The 17,129-nt window shown below is 41.5% G+C and overlaps 1 protein-coding gene across 1 annotated transcript in view; it reads left to right on the top strand.

Moving 5' to 3' along the window:
• Positions 1–17,129, top strand: part of TAF4B (TATA-box binding protein associated factor 4b) — a 74,266-nt gene that overhangs the window by 1,043 nt on the left and 56,094 nt on the right. Inside the window, exons 2-3 of the mRNA XM_037379148.1 lie at positions 14,549–14,697; positions 15,480–15,587. Coding sequence (XP_037235045.1) covers positions 14,549–14,697; positions 15,480–15,587 — 257 coding nt within the window. The remainder of the gene's footprint in view (positions 1–14,548; positions 14,698–15,479; positions 15,588–17,129) is intronic.

The following is a 17,129-nucleotide window of genomic DNA, read 5'->3' as shown; positions in this document are numbered from 1 at the left end:
TAGTGCTGATAAAGATAGCTTAATACTTTGGATAGTAGCAGAGGGCTAGCCAGGGCTCCAACCTGCTCTTTCCTACAAGAGGAGGAAGGTGCTGTTGGTTCTAAACTTCCCCCTCGTCCCTGTCAGGTTGTAGTTAAATGCTTTTTTTTTAAAGTGATTTTGATTCCAGTAGCATTAGTCTCACTGTATTGAGACCCCAAGATATGTAATCATTTTATTGCTATTGTTGCTATAGTTATTTCCTGCCAGGACAGTTTCTTTGTTGGAGCTTCTGTTACAATTACTTTCAGGTAGGATGTTGCCTAAAAGGATGACTGGATTTACATTAATTCCTGTGCTGCTGGTGCAAGTTTGCGTTTGGTTTTTTTTTTTCATTTTTTCTTTCTTGCCAACTTCCCTCAGAAATGAACCACCATAGAAATATACATTTTGGTGTAGTTGACCCCCCCAGATCTTCAGGTTTTCTATCTAACGTTTTGGCTTTCTGGAATATACAGGCATTCAGTTAAACATCTTTCTGTGAAGGTAAATGCTCATGCAAGTTGTCTGTAGTTTGGGAATTTCAATTTAGAAAAAGTTTTGTTTTTTCTAGTAGCTTGTGTTTGATTACATCGAGATACGCTGCTGAATGTCGTCTGAGTTGTTTCGTGGCAGTAGGCAGCTGTAGCAAAAGTAGTGTTACCCTTTGGTTGCATCAGTTTGTTTTCCTTGCTCCTGGGACAAGAAACAAAGCAAGCAGACTTCGTGTTGGAGGTTCAGAGGTGCTGGTACTGTGCGTCATTGTAAACTGAAAGTAACTGTATAAAGTTTAATGCTCCACAAGGAGCATGTAAGTTGTCAGATTTCAAATGGATTGATGTTTCAGGGGAAGTTGTCTAATCATCCTAAGGATGACTTTAAAAAGCATTCTGTCTTGAGTAAGTGTTAGCATTCTACCTCAGTCTTCTACATGGTTTCAGTTTTTAATAAACAATAAATGATTCAGAAATTTAAATGCAAGATGGATAACATGAAAGCTACAAGTGTTGGTGTCCATAAAAAAAAAAAAAAGGTGGAATAAACCACCAAATTCTTAGGCTTGAAAAGTTTGTATTTCAAATACATTGCAAAATATAGCCATACAGGATATAGTACAAAAGGGAGAATGCACTTGGCTTTAAGATCATGGCATTCAACCTGTGGCACCTGCTAAGAAAAATGCATACAGAGAGCATCCTCCCCCTGAGTTTGAAAGGGAGATGTTTGAACTGACTTGTTCTGAGGAGGGACAGCACTGCCCTTATGGGTCATCCTGAAGTACTGGTGAACTGCCTTGTGGCCTGGAGCAGTCATTGCTCCTGTGCGTCTACAGGGCTGCAGTCTTGGGGAGGAAGGGCACTAGGGGCACTAGGGAGCCGCATTTGCCCCAGTGGCTTGGAGGGCAGTGGAGGTTCAGGGAAGTTACGGGTTTAGGCCATTCTTTCGCTTCCATCTCTACCTCCACCCCTCCTTGCCTGGAAAAAATCCAGGAGGAGGGAAAGACAGATGACCAGATACGGCTCCTCACCTGTCTGAGCAGGATTGTCCCATCTGCCAAGTGCCGTTTTACCTGGTTACCCAGGAAAGATCACCGAGCTTCTCAAGCTCTCCAGGTGTTGCAGAACACAGACTTGCTCATGAGTAACTGAGTTTTCATTCACCTTCCTGCGTTTTCCTCTACAAAGTGCCTGTTTTCAATGGAGTAGCCAGCTGTTAGACCAGTGCTGGTACAAAAGGCCTTCCTCCTTCACCCTCAGGGTGTCTCCTGTATGAGCAGTCAGGAGGTGCAAGTCCACCCCTGGCTTACAGCTGGCTGCCACTGAGGCGTTTAGCATGCAGTAGGACTCTAGCTGGGGACTGTGTCCTTTGTACACCTTCAGCTGGCAGATTCTGCCTCAAGGTTTGGTTGTGGCATTTTGACCTTACATACCATCAACGATTAGACTGAATGGTTCGGCTATGTCTTCCTAAATGGAGGGAATTTGTACGATCCACCAAAGGGGTCCATCCACAATTGCCTCTTTGTTGACCAGAACATGTTGGCAGCATTTCAAAAGGCTGTACATGCAGCAGTCTGTGGGACTGGCAGAGAGCGGACCAGCGTGGTGCCCCATTCCTGAGCTCTGCTGGGCACGTGATCTGTGCTGATGCTCACAAAACTGCAAACATCTCGTGTCATGGACCATCAGCTTAACAAGAAATTGTGTCCTTGGTTAACTTGAACTTCATGGTGGGGGGAGGGAATGGCTGTGCTGTGCTACTTACTAACAGGAGGAAATAGTTAAAGGCTTGGGAAGGGGAAGGAGTGACAAGGTTTCCGAGTGTATATAGCTCACCTTAACGTCCTTGGGCCCTGCACCGTTGAGAAATGGAGGGTAGAAAAAAACATAAAACTAACAGAAGAATGTTGTTCCTTGGTTTCCTTTCTTCTTTATTTTTCTTGAACTTAGTGTTTTGTCACTTCTTTGACTGTTCTTGTGGCTTTCATTCTATCCCTGGCCCTGGAATGCTCATTACAGGCAGGTGTTGAAAGGATAACTAGGCAATATATCTGCTCCTCTTGTGGAGGGAAGAAAAAAATACAGAGCTTGAGTGGATGCTAGGGATCCTCTGTTGTTACCTTAGGATCTGCTTACAGCAGGAAGCATTTCAAAAAGCTCACCTGATGCCACTGCAGCTGGTTACAGGGCTGTGACAGCAGCTGCCAGTGTTCTTCAGTGTAGCATCAGCTGCCTCTGGTGTGTGTATTTCTGTTTTATGCTTTCCATTATTGCTAATGCCAATGGGCCTGAACAAGTATGGTGTCAGCAAAGGGAAGTTGCCCTGAGTCTGCCTTAATTTGCACTAGTAAGCTGGTGCAAGGCATAGCTGCCATATAAAGTTTTTCCTTTGCACGTGACTTATAGGGGAATGGCAGCAGATACAGGTTACTGGTTTGTTTGCAGCTCAGTTGTCTTGGTTTGGATGTTTTGGCTTGTCCCTGGCAGGTTTTCCACTGCCTACAGCTTATCTAAGCTGATGGCGGGTAACTGTTAAGAAAGCACAACTACTCTTCATGGCAGGTGGCCAGGGCTGGGTGGCAAGAGGCAGACAGTTGGCATGCGGACACCTGTGGGTGGGAGGGAGGGAGGGAGGGACAGAGCAGATGTGGGTATCCCAAAACTGTGGTGGGATGGTACAGAGTCTGATCTCGTTAGGTTTCTCTTAACTGGATATAGAAGCTAAGGTAACCTGAAGAGGTAAGGGCTGGTAAACATGTTGATGCTGCTGCCTTTGGCTTTTGGCGTTGCCCTGATACCTCTCAAGTACAGTACTCTGGATCTATCTTTTCATGTTCTAGTTATATCTTGGTTGTAAAACTGCATGAGGGATTCGATATCTTTGTATTTGCATCTGGTCCTTCACTCTGGAATGGGAGGAAGCACTGATTTTAAAATACTACTTAGTTTATATTATGTTTGGGTAGGAGGAAGCGATCTATAGATTTCTTGTTTCAACAGGACAAAAGACCCCTACAAACTCCTTTAAGTCTGTAATTTCTGGATGTTGATAATCTCGTGAAGTCTGAGCATAATACTTGTGCTGTAGAATGACCAGTAGGAGCTAAATAATCTATGGTTGCAGCCTTTTAGATCCCAATAGTGTCTGCTGTTTAGCAGGTTTATCGGGATGGATTCTTTGCAAACTTCTCTCTTCCCATTAGGTGACACCAGTCAAGTTTTTTTTTTCTGAGGAGGGGTCAGCAAAGCTTTGGCAGGCTTGAGGCACTAAGTCAAACTTTAAAAAAAAAAAAAAAAAAAAAAGTGAGTAAATGTCTTTTGCTGTAACCAGTAGAAATTTTGGCTTCTCTGTAGGACTTGATTTTGCTTTCCAGACTGAATGTGCCTACCAAAACAATTCCTTCGTATCGTTAAATGCACAGCCCTGTGGGAATTAAGATTTAAAACTTGGCAGAAGATACAAAGCTAACTTCTAGATTTATGGTTTTCACAAAAAAAACCCTGACGCATTCTGGATGCTGAAGCGTTGAAATATGATGCTCAGTAAAATTAATGTTAAATGGTGTTCAGACTTTACAATCAATTGGAGTGTATTGCAAAGAATTACAGCTACATATTGGTGAATAGTAAAGGTTTTTTAATCCTTAAAAGAGAGTGAGAATGTGAGCCTGACTTCTGTTGCTTTTGCAGTATTTAAAGGACCCTTCAGCTTGTAGCAGTAAAAATAGCATCATCCACACACAAATGACAGCTGGGAGAAACACTAATTATATTTCAGTATTCTTTTCCCAAAGATGCTGATAAAATAGGTAAGCTCATGGGTTGTTATTTTGAGTAGTTTGCAATAGCAGAGTTGTTTGTTGTTTTTTTTTTTTTTAAAAAAAAACTTGTCTTAAAGAACCAAGTATTTGCCATGTGGTAGAAATCTGCTTAGTGGGTAGGATTGTATGTTCAAGTTGTAGATGCGTGTCTTGCTGCAAGTTGCAAAGCTTTTGGTAACTATCAAAGCTGAATAATTAGTAGTGCACTAACCACTTAGATAAAAACCCAAAGGCAAATACTTTTTTTGGAATTCTTTTTGCATGAAGCTACTTCTCTGAAAATGACGGTGATTTCAAAAGAAAAATACGTGTAACTTGCAAAGTGGAAAAGATCACAATAGATGTTACTAAGTGGCTTCCTATTCCAGCTATCAGGATTAAGGTCAGTTCTGCCATCTGGGTCACCTTTAGAGCACAGACCACTACTGAATCTTTTCCAGCAGTGTCTTGAGGAAATGATCTCTGATCACAACTGAAACAGGGTAAAAATGGCAGCACATGGAAGATCCTTGTTACTAATGAGCAAATTTAGGGTCTGTTAAGGGTGGAGAACTCATGAAGCTCAGTGATCTTACTGGGGTGATCTAGTGAACTAAGAAGAGTCAGATGTTACGATGGCGCTTGGTTTTCGTAGCTTATATTTGCAGACCCCTTCTGATGCACACTTCCAATTTGGTGGAGGCAAAAGAGATGGCTTTGGGTTAATACTGGCTGCTTCTAGGAGCTGACTGGCAAATCAGACGGTCCCTGTATGGATGTCCAAGCTAGATTAACAGCTGTGTGAAATGACATGCCCTGGTTGGCACAACACCTGAAGACTTTGACTTGCAGCTTTCCCTGTGGCAATTGCCATCTAGTTCAAGTGAAGCCCTCGAAGCCAGGTCCAGCTGACTGCTTGGTGGTGTATTACTAGGCAGTCTGCTTGGGACAGCTGATGGTGTGTGTTGAAGGGGGGTAACTGTATTCAGAACACGTTTATGTATGGTTGCATACTAGCCACTTGACAAATACCACACAGTTTTGGTGACAGTTTCCACAGTATCCATGTAGACAGAAGTTAATGCTTCCATGAAAGTTTTGCTGTCTTCTACAAGAATTTTTGTTTGTTCCATCCCACTTAGAGCAAGGTAGTATTCAGTCTTAAAATTCAGTGTTAAGCCCTTGTTTGCCCTTCTGAAATAATTAAAAATCCATCCAATAGAGGGGTAAATATGTACTTTTAGAGGAAATTAAGTGGAATTTAACCTTCTTCTGGTCCCCATGTGAACACCAAGGAAATAAGTGTCGCATTTCAAAAAAGTGCAGGGTATTGGTATACTTTCTGTTCCTTACAAAGCTGTGCGCTGAATATACATGGCTGCAATGTGCCAAGCATCTAACTTGCTATGTAAAGAATTTTGACTCCAGTGGATACCAGGAGTACACAGCAAACTAGAAGAGGATGTGGTGTATAGGTTCAGTACCTTTTTTAGTGCAGTAGGAATTGTCTTGAAAGTAAGGAAGTGTCACTTTAGCTCCTTTGAGGCACTATTTCACTATCATCAGTCAAGTCCTCTGCAAATACTTGAAGCTCCTTCATGAGGTAACTTGGGTCCCAGAGAACTCTTAAGTCAGATGATCTTATCTGTAGACAGTCCTGGAACTGTCTGATTACTTGGATAGGAAAGCAACCAAGCCTCAATAGCAAAATTGCAAACTACAAAGATGAGATGGGGAAGTGCTGATGGGACATGATCCCGGTTGCTGAAAGACATGGCCCAAGGACAAGATCTAGATAGTAGATGTTCTCACGATATCAGATAAGACTTTGCCGTGTGGTATGCAGTGCTGGCTGTGAATCCTGTATGCCTGCCCACAATAAACCCAAAAACTCTGGAGATTCAAGTGTAATAAATACACTCTGAGTTCAAATAGAAACAGTAGTGCCATCTTGGATCTGTGCCCAGAAAATGTCTATGACCTGTCAGTTATTTATAGCCCCTCCAAGAATCAATGCAACGTCCAGATTTTCTGTAGATGGTTGGTATGGACATCTGTTGTTGGCTATAAATAAAAGGTATACTACCTCGCAACTGGGACAGTTATGTTTTTGCGCAAGAATTCTACTATAACTCTAAAATTGTGTGGATATAAATGTATTCTCAAGTGATGCTCAGCTGTGTGTGCAGTCGAGGACAACTCTTAGCTCTGAAACATAGGCCTGTATTCTGTGAAAAGACATCAGCGCTGTGGTGGCCCAACTGCTAGTCTGTTAGAGAGATCTGTTTGGGCACCAAGATGCATTGATGAGCAGCTAGCCTCTAACAGCTTGCCTAAACACTTACTAATTAAGCAGTGTGTGAAACTTGGCTTCAGATTTTTACATTTTTAGCACTTTGTGTCTAGTTGGAAGGGAGGGAGAGGGATGTTGCTTATACTCTTCAGAAAGATGCGTGGTGCCCATTATTCCAGGCTGTTTGAAACAAAAGGTTTTCAGACTCTGCTCCATCCTGCCTAGAAGAGATACCATCGTCCTGTGGTTGAAAAGGCTGTGCCTGTACTTGGCATCTCGGGAGCTGGTGCCCACTGTTAGCACAGAACCTAGCTAGAGAAAGTTTGGAATTACTGGAGGCAGCAGCCTTCACTGGGACAGCCCCTCGAGCTGTTAGTGTGACAAAGTTGTGGGTGCGAGGTGGTTGTTTAAACAGCTGCTCACAGCAACCCAGGTGATCTGGGAAACATGAATGCTAGTGAAGCAGTGCTGTGGAGTGGATGGTGATGTCTGCAGGTAAGGCTAGTCTGTTTCTTTGAGAAGGTGAGATGTCAAACATCTGAGGTTGATGCAACCTTAGAAGTTGTAGGCTAGAGTCTACAAGAATCTGCAATGCAGTGTTTGTGCACTTGGCAAAGACGCAATCAGCTTCTTTAAAGAAGTTGTGAGTACAACACTATTTATTTAGGTTGTCTGTGTTCTGTTGTAGCATGAAAGCACATTGAAATTACGTCCTTTGAACTTTTCTTCTGACCTGGACATTAATGAATACCATATCTGTGGGCAAAACCAAGGTGTCTTTTACGGGAACTCAAAACGGGGCATCTCATTGTGACACTTACAATATCTACACACTAGTCACTGGTCCTGAGCTGTTGCTACAAAGACCCATTATTATAGAAACTTCCCTGGAACAGAGGGGAAGGGCGCAGAGGGCAGTATCTGAGGTACATAATTATTTGGTGAGTGAAACAACATGTGAACAGAATGAATTTGTTGAGGGCCTGGGTATGTGGTGAGGGATCCTGGTTGCTGCTGTAAGTGTTGATTATGGGTTGCTCATTGCTGAATTCCTCTTCCATCAACTAAAACTGACTTCCAAACACGAGTGATTTGTGGTATGGAGTAAAATGCTTTGTGGGTGCAGGTTACTAGCTGAACAGCTCAGCTTGACCCATGGGGTGTAGAAGAGCCTTCTACCCTGCTTGTCTGGGAAATTGTAAGTGCACTCAGATAGATAGGTTTTCCCAAGAAAAGCCCCAAATAAGCAATCTTTGTGACTTCCCAGAAGATCAGTTGTCTGAAGTCAGTTGTATTTGATTTAGGAGTACAAGTTACAGCTCATCATTGGGAGCCTGTGGTGAGGTAACCTTGGATGGCTGCCAGATCTTCATTGTAGCTTCATTCATGATGGTGAGAAGCACAGCTAGATGTTGCCTCCACATTGGGCTGTCATCTTTGTTTCTTCACCTTCACTATGGAAATCTGCGGTAGACATTTAGGAAAACTCAAGTACTAAGTGAGGGTCTTGAGGAATAAGTAGTTCTCCTGCATGCAGTACAGTCCATACTTCATCTGAATACATACAGCCCCAACATACTGGAAGAGTTATGTAAATCATGTAGAAGTTAAATCACTTTGGTATCAGACTTGCCTGTCATGTCTTTTACAGTATTTCATTAACTCTTTCTGCTCTTTAGCAGTCTTTTACATCCAGTCTACAACATAATGAACTTGGGGTGAAAATTTAATAAATTGATTACTGCTTATGGAAGAGGTCTTTGTGTTTAATTAGCAGTCATTTAACTTGGGCAGTGAGCTCAGGGAGCTCATGGACAACTTTAATGAGCAGGTGGTGTTTGTCCTGAGCCCCCTGAACAAGCAAGATATGAACAAGACCATCCAGCCGGCAATATTGTGTGCAGCTATGTCATGATGGTAACTCCACCACACTTGGGCATCTGGCCAACTGTCACTGGTGTATGTGAACCTTACAAATCAGGAGATAGTGCACTCCTGCACTTAGCCTAAATTTAAAAGTTTGCATACACTAGGTATGTAAAGTATTTTTGTCTTTCACTGAGTATAAAGGTGGGCAAGCTCTGGGACTGAGCCAGACTCCCCTACGGGTGGGTACACCATGTAGGAATTTCCCCAGTTACACAGGGACTCGGAGCACTGGCTGTAAATGGGCTTCCCCCCCCAAAGCATGGGCCTGGATGATGTTAAGGTGGTAATTGGTGATGTATCCTTTTCTTAGTTTCTGTAATGCTTTGCAGTAATGATTTGATGCTTTGTTCCTATTGCTCTTTTATCATATTGTGCATAATAACTAGTACTGTTTCCTTTCATCATATTGCATGCTATTTTCCTTTATTATATTGTAATATAATAAACTGCATTTATTCTTATATTTGATTTGGAATTCATTTTTGCTTGGTATCCAATCAACAGAACAGCACCTTGATATGATCACTGCCTAAACAGTCTGTGTCTCTAGTAGTGTCTGTTCTGAGTCTCTTATTCAGTCCTGTAATGTGTTTTTGTAACTTTTAAGTGACCTGTTCTGTGGGGCTCAATAAATGGGGTTGAAGAAGAAAAAAATAATTTTTTTTAAAAGGAAAACTACTTTCAAAGCTGTTGCGTGGATTAGTAGTATTTGTCCCTTTATTTTCTGAATTTCAAGTCGTCCTAAACAGTCTCAGTTTTAAGAAGTTTAAAACCAATATTCCTTCCTAGTTGCCATTTCATTTCCTATTAAAACATCCCCTTTAAAACTTGGTTTTACCTTGTAACTTGTTTTAAAAGCTATCCCTTTGTTTTGAGTAGTTCAGAGAAAGAATGAGATGTGTTTAGGAAAAGAAATGTTGCTGTTTTTTTAAAACCTTTTGATTGTTCACTTACTGATTTGGGACTTCGAAGTCTTGTTTAGCCCTGTATTTGTAGTTGGTAGTAGCATGCTTTACTAAGGTTGGGAACATACCTGATGCAGGTGCCCCTCGTTTTGAAATAAGCTAAATTTACCTTTCTTTGAGAGTGGGTTTTGTAAACTGTTCTCTTAAATGAGTTTGGTCTAACGCAGTTGGTTCTTGGTTGTATTTTATTTTAGGAGCAAGAGACTTCATTTCTTCATGTTGCTCCCCAGCCAGCAGTTCTGAAGAGCTGGTGTGTTGAGCAGTTGTGTTGGAAACCATGTAATCAAAGCGGTGGCTTAGCTTGACAACTTCAGCTTCGCTTGTAACAGCATATGGTGTATCTCCACTGGAGCACACGAGCTGGCTGGTTCATCTCAGGGAATTAATTCTAGATGTTGCCCTTCAGAAATGGCCTCAGGCTTATCATATGTCTTAGAAATTTAAGGGTGGAGGTTGCCGTTGTGGTGGAATAGTTTTAGCACACATCAGTGTTCAGGCTGCTGGATGAAACTCTTGAGTTTCTTTCTGTTGGCAGCACAGCTTTACGTTAACAACAGTGTGGTTTCCTTAACACTGTGTGAAGCCCATGCAGGTGGCCTTATGTATACAGTGGCATGAACAGATCTCTGCCATGAGGACGCTGAGCTGGGTTTCAGTTGTCAGTTCCTTCCCCTCCAGCCTTCCCATAGGATTGCAGCAGAAGGAAGGTATGCAGGGAACAAAGGGCTGAAATAGCTGATTTTATTTTAACTGCCTTCTCTGGCAGTCAAGAAAAATAAGTAACTTTCCAAAGGATGTTTTTGGCAGGACAGGCAGAATTATCTAGAGATAGAAGTCTCAATTAATTGTAAAATGGGCTGTTAATCTGTGAGAGACACCCGAGTCCTCCAGTGAAGCATGTAAGAACTAATCCCTGCTGGTAACTGGTCACTTAAGTTTTCTGTTGGTGATCTGAAGATAGGAGCAGTCTTGGAGCACCAAAGGGGTTGGGCTTTATTCTTACTACCAAAGTGCACGAGTGGTGAGAGTCTTTCCTGTTCTCTGAAACAACTATAGTAAAACTGTCAAACTGTGTATCCTGGAAGCGCTGTGTAAAAGGGGGTGCCTTTGGCCTTGCAAAGGTGCCTGATTGCTGTTCAGTAACTACAGTTGGTGCTGATATTTTGGTTTATTGCAGGTATCTTTTCTGGTTTTAAATGCCATGCTGAGTGGTGTTAGCTGAAACATCACTGTTTCAGCTGTTCAGGGGTGTCTGTCTCCTCATTTTCCCATGGAGTTGCAATGACTGCAAGACCTGATCTGTTTTCATGTTCAGCTTGGCAAGAATCACCTTCTAGTGAATGTGAAAACAGCTCTAGATATAAGAAATGCTATCTTTTTTTCCAACTGAAGAATGTGGATTCTTGCACTTACCTGCTCTTAATTTCCAATAGTAGCGTCTTGGTAGCTGCGCAAGTCTGTTTACATGACCTTTCTATTGAGAACCTCAAGGTTACCATCACCTGCTGTTCCCTCATTTCACACTTGTGCAGCTGTACGTCCTGTAGAGGGCTTCAGGCATTGGTTTTGAGTGCTGTGGAAACTTCTGGCAGAAGGCATCTCCTGTGTCTCCCCTCTGAGTCTGCACTTCAGTGTTGGGTTGTTGCTTGTGTTTCAAGGCAGAAAGGGAGGATCAAAGGTTTGGGGGTATTTTTAAGTTGTGAAAAAACGTAAATGATTTGTGGCATCCAGAAGTAAAAAAGTAAGTGCTGTTCTCAACATCTTTCAAGCTGTTTCAGACAATGTACATGTCACTTTACTGTCACCTCGTGACATGAAGTTGTAACTGCCCAAAACTGTGTTTCATCCTTGAAGTGATGTCCTGTGGGTCTTTGCTGTGTATGGATCTGTAGCTGTGACAGCTGTTTCAAATTTATTTCAGATTCATTTGTCCTGGCATCAGATACTTAGAGTATGAAGCCTACAAGAACAGTAGTTAGTACATTACCATGATACTGGTTTTGTTGGCTTTGGAGTTCTAATTTTGCTAGCTAGCTGTTGCGAAGAGCTACTGCCGTGGAAAGGCTACCACGATATTAAAAATTCTGCCAAATGGAACAAATATTAGGAAATCAATGTTTGTTACAAGTGGAACAAGTTATTACTGAAACTTAGGTGGAAGTAAACAGGCATCATCTCAGCAGTTTGTTCCAATCAAGGCTATGACCACTGGGGTGGCCTTAGGTAACTTCTGTGGATGGTCTCGCCAAGAATAAGCCTGAAGTTATTTTACAGTGTTCTGATGAAGTATGGATGTGCTTTTATTGACTAATCCTGTTACTAGGAAGAAAGCTGATTTATCTTTCAGGGTACAGTGCTGGTGGGGATCATTGCTGTCATGGTCAAATGTAAAGAGGCTACTGGGACTTGTTAATATTGGTTGTGGTTGGGTTTTGTTAACTTTTTATTTTGAGATGTTCATGAATTTGTATATGAACTGTATTGTATTTGCATGAGCTTGCTAGCTGTTTTACTCTTGAGTTAATTTTCTGTCAAGTGGAATCCGCTGGAAATTCTCCATTCAAGTGACTGGAGGATGGGATACTCTTCAGGCAGAGGGTTTCCGTCTCTGGCAAATGCTAACTGAAACTTCAGAACAGTAGTGTAAAAAATAAAACAAGCATTCCAGTGCTGTAATCAAGTTGGCTGGTAATGATGCTGTTTCTGGTATGCAGTATGATTCAGAGAAGTAGAAATCATGCTTCTGACAGTTTGGCTTAAAAAATAAATGTAATTAGTATGACAAAATATCGAAATACATGAAAACGAAGCACTTAACGCATTCCAAATCTCTGAAGGAATTAAGTGATAAATTTGTATGGGCCTTCTCAAAGAGTGGAGCTAGCAATAGCATTTTAAAGCAAGCTTAGAAAAGTTGCAAACTTCCAGTAGCACCTTCCCACCATCCCGAATGTAGACCTAGAACAGAGAGAAATGCTATTGCTATCAAAATGTGTGGTACTGTCAGCTTTTTTTTTCTGCCCCTAGAATCTGCATAAGCATGAAGTGTGAACAAGGAGAAAAATGCCCTTTTTCTGACTGATGATGAAATGTATTTGGAATGATGAAAAACATGACAGTCATGAACCACTGTCAAAATAAGATGGCATGAAAAGCAAATCAGAAATCTGATGGTTTCTGTGATTCTGGCTATTCATTGATTAAATTAAAAGATCCATCTGTACCTAAATTAGTCAAGACTTTGGAGAAGGAGAAAGCTGAGTTGTCAGATGGAGTAACAGTATTTTTCTGGATATGCAACCATCTTGTGCATCTGCCTCATCTACTAAAGCCTGCTTGAGAAAGGAGGGTCTTCCAGATGCTACTCTTGTAGTCTCAGTTTGTGTTTGCTATGTAAATGAAAATATGTTGACATTACAGAATTTTATGCCTAGTTTTGTGTTGTCTTACAATATCCTCTTATGCTTTTAGATATGGAGGATGAAAAGCTGTTTCTGAGCATGTGGTTATAGCTTGATTTATTTATGTATTTATTTAAGAAAACCCAGCACAGAGCGCTTGTGGCTTTTCCTGTTGTGTTCATTTAAACTCGGACAGAAGCAGTGTTTTAGGCTGTATTGTACAGCGGTATTTCGACAGCTTCCAGCCTAACCAGGTAGTAAAAAGACTATTTAATCGATGCAGTCTTGTTTTACATTAGGAAAGATTTGGCGTTCTTCAAGTATTGGATAACTTGCAAGAAATTTAATGCAGACCTCCAAAAATGTTGAGGTGGTCCTACTTAAGTATCTGGCATCCTCCCATCCACCTCTCTTTTATGCAAAAGGCCTTTGAGCGAGGTGTTTGGGGATGGTGGTCCTGGTGCGATGAACTCTGCAGCAGCTGCTGTTGAAGGTAAAGGAGGTGATGCACCTGCGAAGGTGGGGTGCTCTGTAGCTCTCTTGAAGTATCTGAAGTGGTTCAGCCCAGGGATCCAGCTGGCATTCTGTATTTGTGACTCCCCTGCAAGGTGTGGATTTTCCAGAGCCCTGAGGCAGCTGGGGGGAGGAGGAGGTGGCATTGGCAGCTGAATGGTTTCCAAATGCAGGGAAGATGGGACTGTGCTTGGCATCTGACTGATAGTCCTCAGGGTGATTTTCATTTGAAAGCTGTAGTAAAAATACTGATTGTTTGTTAACTGTTCAATTGTTTGTCGTTATAGCTGATGGGGTAGGAGAAGGGTGGTAGGAGTTGAATCTTGATGGGCTGAAATTGCTGTAGGTTTGAAAGGAAAGCCTAAAAAAGCAAGGAAGCAAGGCAGAAGAGTTTCTTTTGTTTTTTGGAGGTTTTTTTCTTCTTTCTCCTTCCTTTCCCTTTGGAATCTTCCTATTTGACTGTAAGCTGCTTTGATTGAAAAGCATTAAAATGCATGGTTTTAACAGACCCTTGGCAATGGGACGGTTTCAAATGTCCGGGTGGCCTTGCCTTTCCTTGGAGACCACTGCCCTCTGAGCGAGGGGGGTGGCCTTGATACAGGCAGGGGAACTGCTATTAATCAGGCTTTAGTTCCCACTGCAGCTTTTTGCTAAACCTTGTCTTCATCTGTAAGCATGTGCCTAAATGTTAAGAAAGTGAAAATGTATAGAGGCAGCCCAGTGTGATAGTGGTAATGACTGCTTCAGGTTGAAGAACTGGTTAAAGAAGTTCCTGTTAAAGTAATCCCAGAGTGTGTGTGTGTGTGGCGGTGTCTGACTTTTTAATACCCACAATTCCTTTCTGACTCAAGTGATGAACTGCTTTGCATTTTGCATCTTGTATGCACATAGTGCTGTGATGTGGCTGTCGATTTAAGTCTTTTTCTTGATTTTAGGAATTGTTTTCTGTCATAAATGCAGTACAGCTGATGTACGCTTAGATCTGACACTTCTTGGCAGCTGCTCCTTGGAGTAAGAAACTAAATATTGCAATATCTTATCAGTGTGGTCTATTTATTTCTTCCACAGAAGCATAGGAAAGCCATAATATCATTTAATTTCTAACAGTTTGGATGTTTTTCTCCAACAGGAACTGTTCTTATCAGAAGCAGTAATGGCCAACTAATGCTAGTAACTCAACAAGCAATAGCACAAGCACAGAACCAACCACAAAATAACACGAGCGTGAGGCCATCTGTACCGACCAGCACACCTGCAATCAGAATATGTACTGTACAGGTAACTTCTCTTTGTAGTTTTAGTAAGATGTGGCTGTATGTTACTTAGTTATAACAGGGTTTGTAGATAACTTGGGGAGGGTTAAATAAGCATCTGAACGCTTTCTGAACAGCTTGATGGTGTTTGGTTTTGCACATAAACGTTGTTATGTGCTTTACTTTCTCAATTTGAAGAAAACTGCTAGCCGTTACATGTGGTGTAGTTCAAATTAAGGAATTCCTCTGTGGTGATGATAATGATGTAAAGGGTTTTAAAAAGAAAAAACAACAAACAAAACCAACAACAACCAAACAACCCCAAACCAAAACCCCTACCTAAATGGTTACTGCTAGTAGCTGCAACCTTGCAATCCTCTGGTGGGATACTTCTTTGAAGCCGAGGACCTTTCCCATGCCTCCACGATGTTCCTTCTTCCCTGAGCTCTGCTGGGTTTTTGCTTCGATTTCTTGTAATGTGGTCAGCATGCAAGAGTAAAAGCAGATACAAAAAAGTATGAGGCTGCATATTTCTTGCCAGCATTCTCATCCTTTAACTGTTTTATTCTAATTAGGCATTGCATCTAAATGTCTCTGAATCTGTTCTGGAATATTAAACTGGTAGATAAATAGCTTTGTTGAACAATGTTTAAACTATATGAACTATGTGAATGATGCCTGTATTGTTACTGTAGGAGTGGGTGTCTTGGTTTATATTGGACAAGAGCAGGTACTAACTTCAGTGTCTGTCATTGACTTGTCTGATAACTGTTCTCTGCACATGTTTAATTTTTTTTTTTTTTAAAGAACTCTGGCACCCAGTTGCTAAAGAAAGTAGTAGCTACTCCTGTGAAACCATTATCTGAAACAACAAATTCTGTGGCTTCTACTGTTCAGCCACCTGCTGTAATACAGGTAGGTGTCAGGCTTTATAGTGCGGTGGAATAAAAATAAGTGCTGGAGAGAGCTGAAGAAGATGTGGATGCATTCTTGTTATTATTAATTCTTAATCTGTTTTTCAGTAAGCTTGGTAACTTTTGTCCTCACAAATTCTTTCCTGAATGTCTTTTTAAAAAATACATAATTATATTACGTTTTTGCCAGTGTGTGTCAGATCATCTTGTCTGGTTACAGTAGAAAGCACATGAACAATAGATAAAATAAATACTTTAGAAAGCCATTTCCAGTGCTTCTGTACCCTATGACAGAACTCTTTCAAGCTCTAGCTGAAGCTTTCTGGGAGACTGAGACTTCTAATGCTCTGTCCTGTTGGGGTTCCTTGATTCCTTGGCGGGGCAGGGGGGGAGTATACCTGAGATGATGTGGAGGAGAAAATGAGCTGTCTGCACCAGTCAAGCTGTTTTTCATGTGGTAATCTTCTCCACCCCACCCCCCACCCCCCATTAAAAACTGGAGAAAGGTTGTAGATGAAAACCTCTGTTCTCTGAGTCTGGCAGACAGGTTCCGACAGATATAACTGTAAATACAGTGGTTGGACATGCTTCATTATTTTTAGGTAGTGTTTTTGTCTTACTTCCTAGGCCTGCCTTCTCTTTTTCTGGAGAAAAATGTTGTAGGACTCTTCTGCAGAGGCTCCTGCCACCTGTAGAATATGAGACTTTTAGATACAGTTCATCCTTTGCTCTTGGGGACCAGAGTTTGGATAAGCATGTACGATGAAAAGAAAACTACTTTCTGCAGCTAAAATCTGGAGAAGAAATCGGGAAGAAGCTTGTACTTATCTTCTGTGAATAAGGGCTTGAAGGAGACTGGGCTGTAGCGGTAGACCAAGCACTCAGTAAATGAGCGGGATGAGTCATTCAAAAAAACATGCTGGATGTATGTTCTTGACCTTGAGGGTGTTTGAAGAATTGGGGAATGTGTTCGCTGACAGTGGTAACTAACAATCTGACTTAGAAATTCATCCTCCTGCTGTTCTTCTGTATCAGGAACTGAAAACTACTCGGCTTTATCTGTGATTATTTTTTTTCCCCTTCCTTCTCACTACAAATGGATTATGTTGGGGCTAAAAGGGAAAACCCAGAGGCCTCTCTTAATACATTTTCTATTTTGCTTAGAATGGCAACAACATATGCTTTGTGTCTAAGAACACTAACAGGTATTCCTTACTCACTTTTATTTTAGGATACTAGATTGCAAACCATGTGCTTGTGATCTCTGCATAGAGATCTTTAGGATATAAAAGTAATAGTCGTCTACTACGCTACCCTTGCACTGGGGAGAAGAGATGAAGGTAAAGCTTTCTTCCATCTGATGGATGAGGCTGCCTGCATCCTCATATTCTTCATGTGGATAAATATTGAGATTTGTTGTGCTATTAACTTTTCCTTTTTTAACTTATATTTGCCTTTGACTTGGTTCTTCTGTACTTTTTGGGTCCAGTTTTGATGTAATTTTTTGTTCTTCTGGGATATTTAAAGAGGGAGACATGGCATA

This window comes from Falco rusticolus, chromosome 3 (assembly GCF_015220075.1).
Source record: "Falco rusticolus isolate bFalRus1 chromosome 3, bFalRus1.pri, whole genome shotgun sequence".
NCBI classification, from domain to species: domain Eukaryota; kingdom Metazoa; phylum Chordata; class Aves; order Falconiformes; family Falconidae; genus Falco; species Falco rusticolus.
This window is presented reverse-complemented; position numbering and strand designations above follow the sequence as displayed.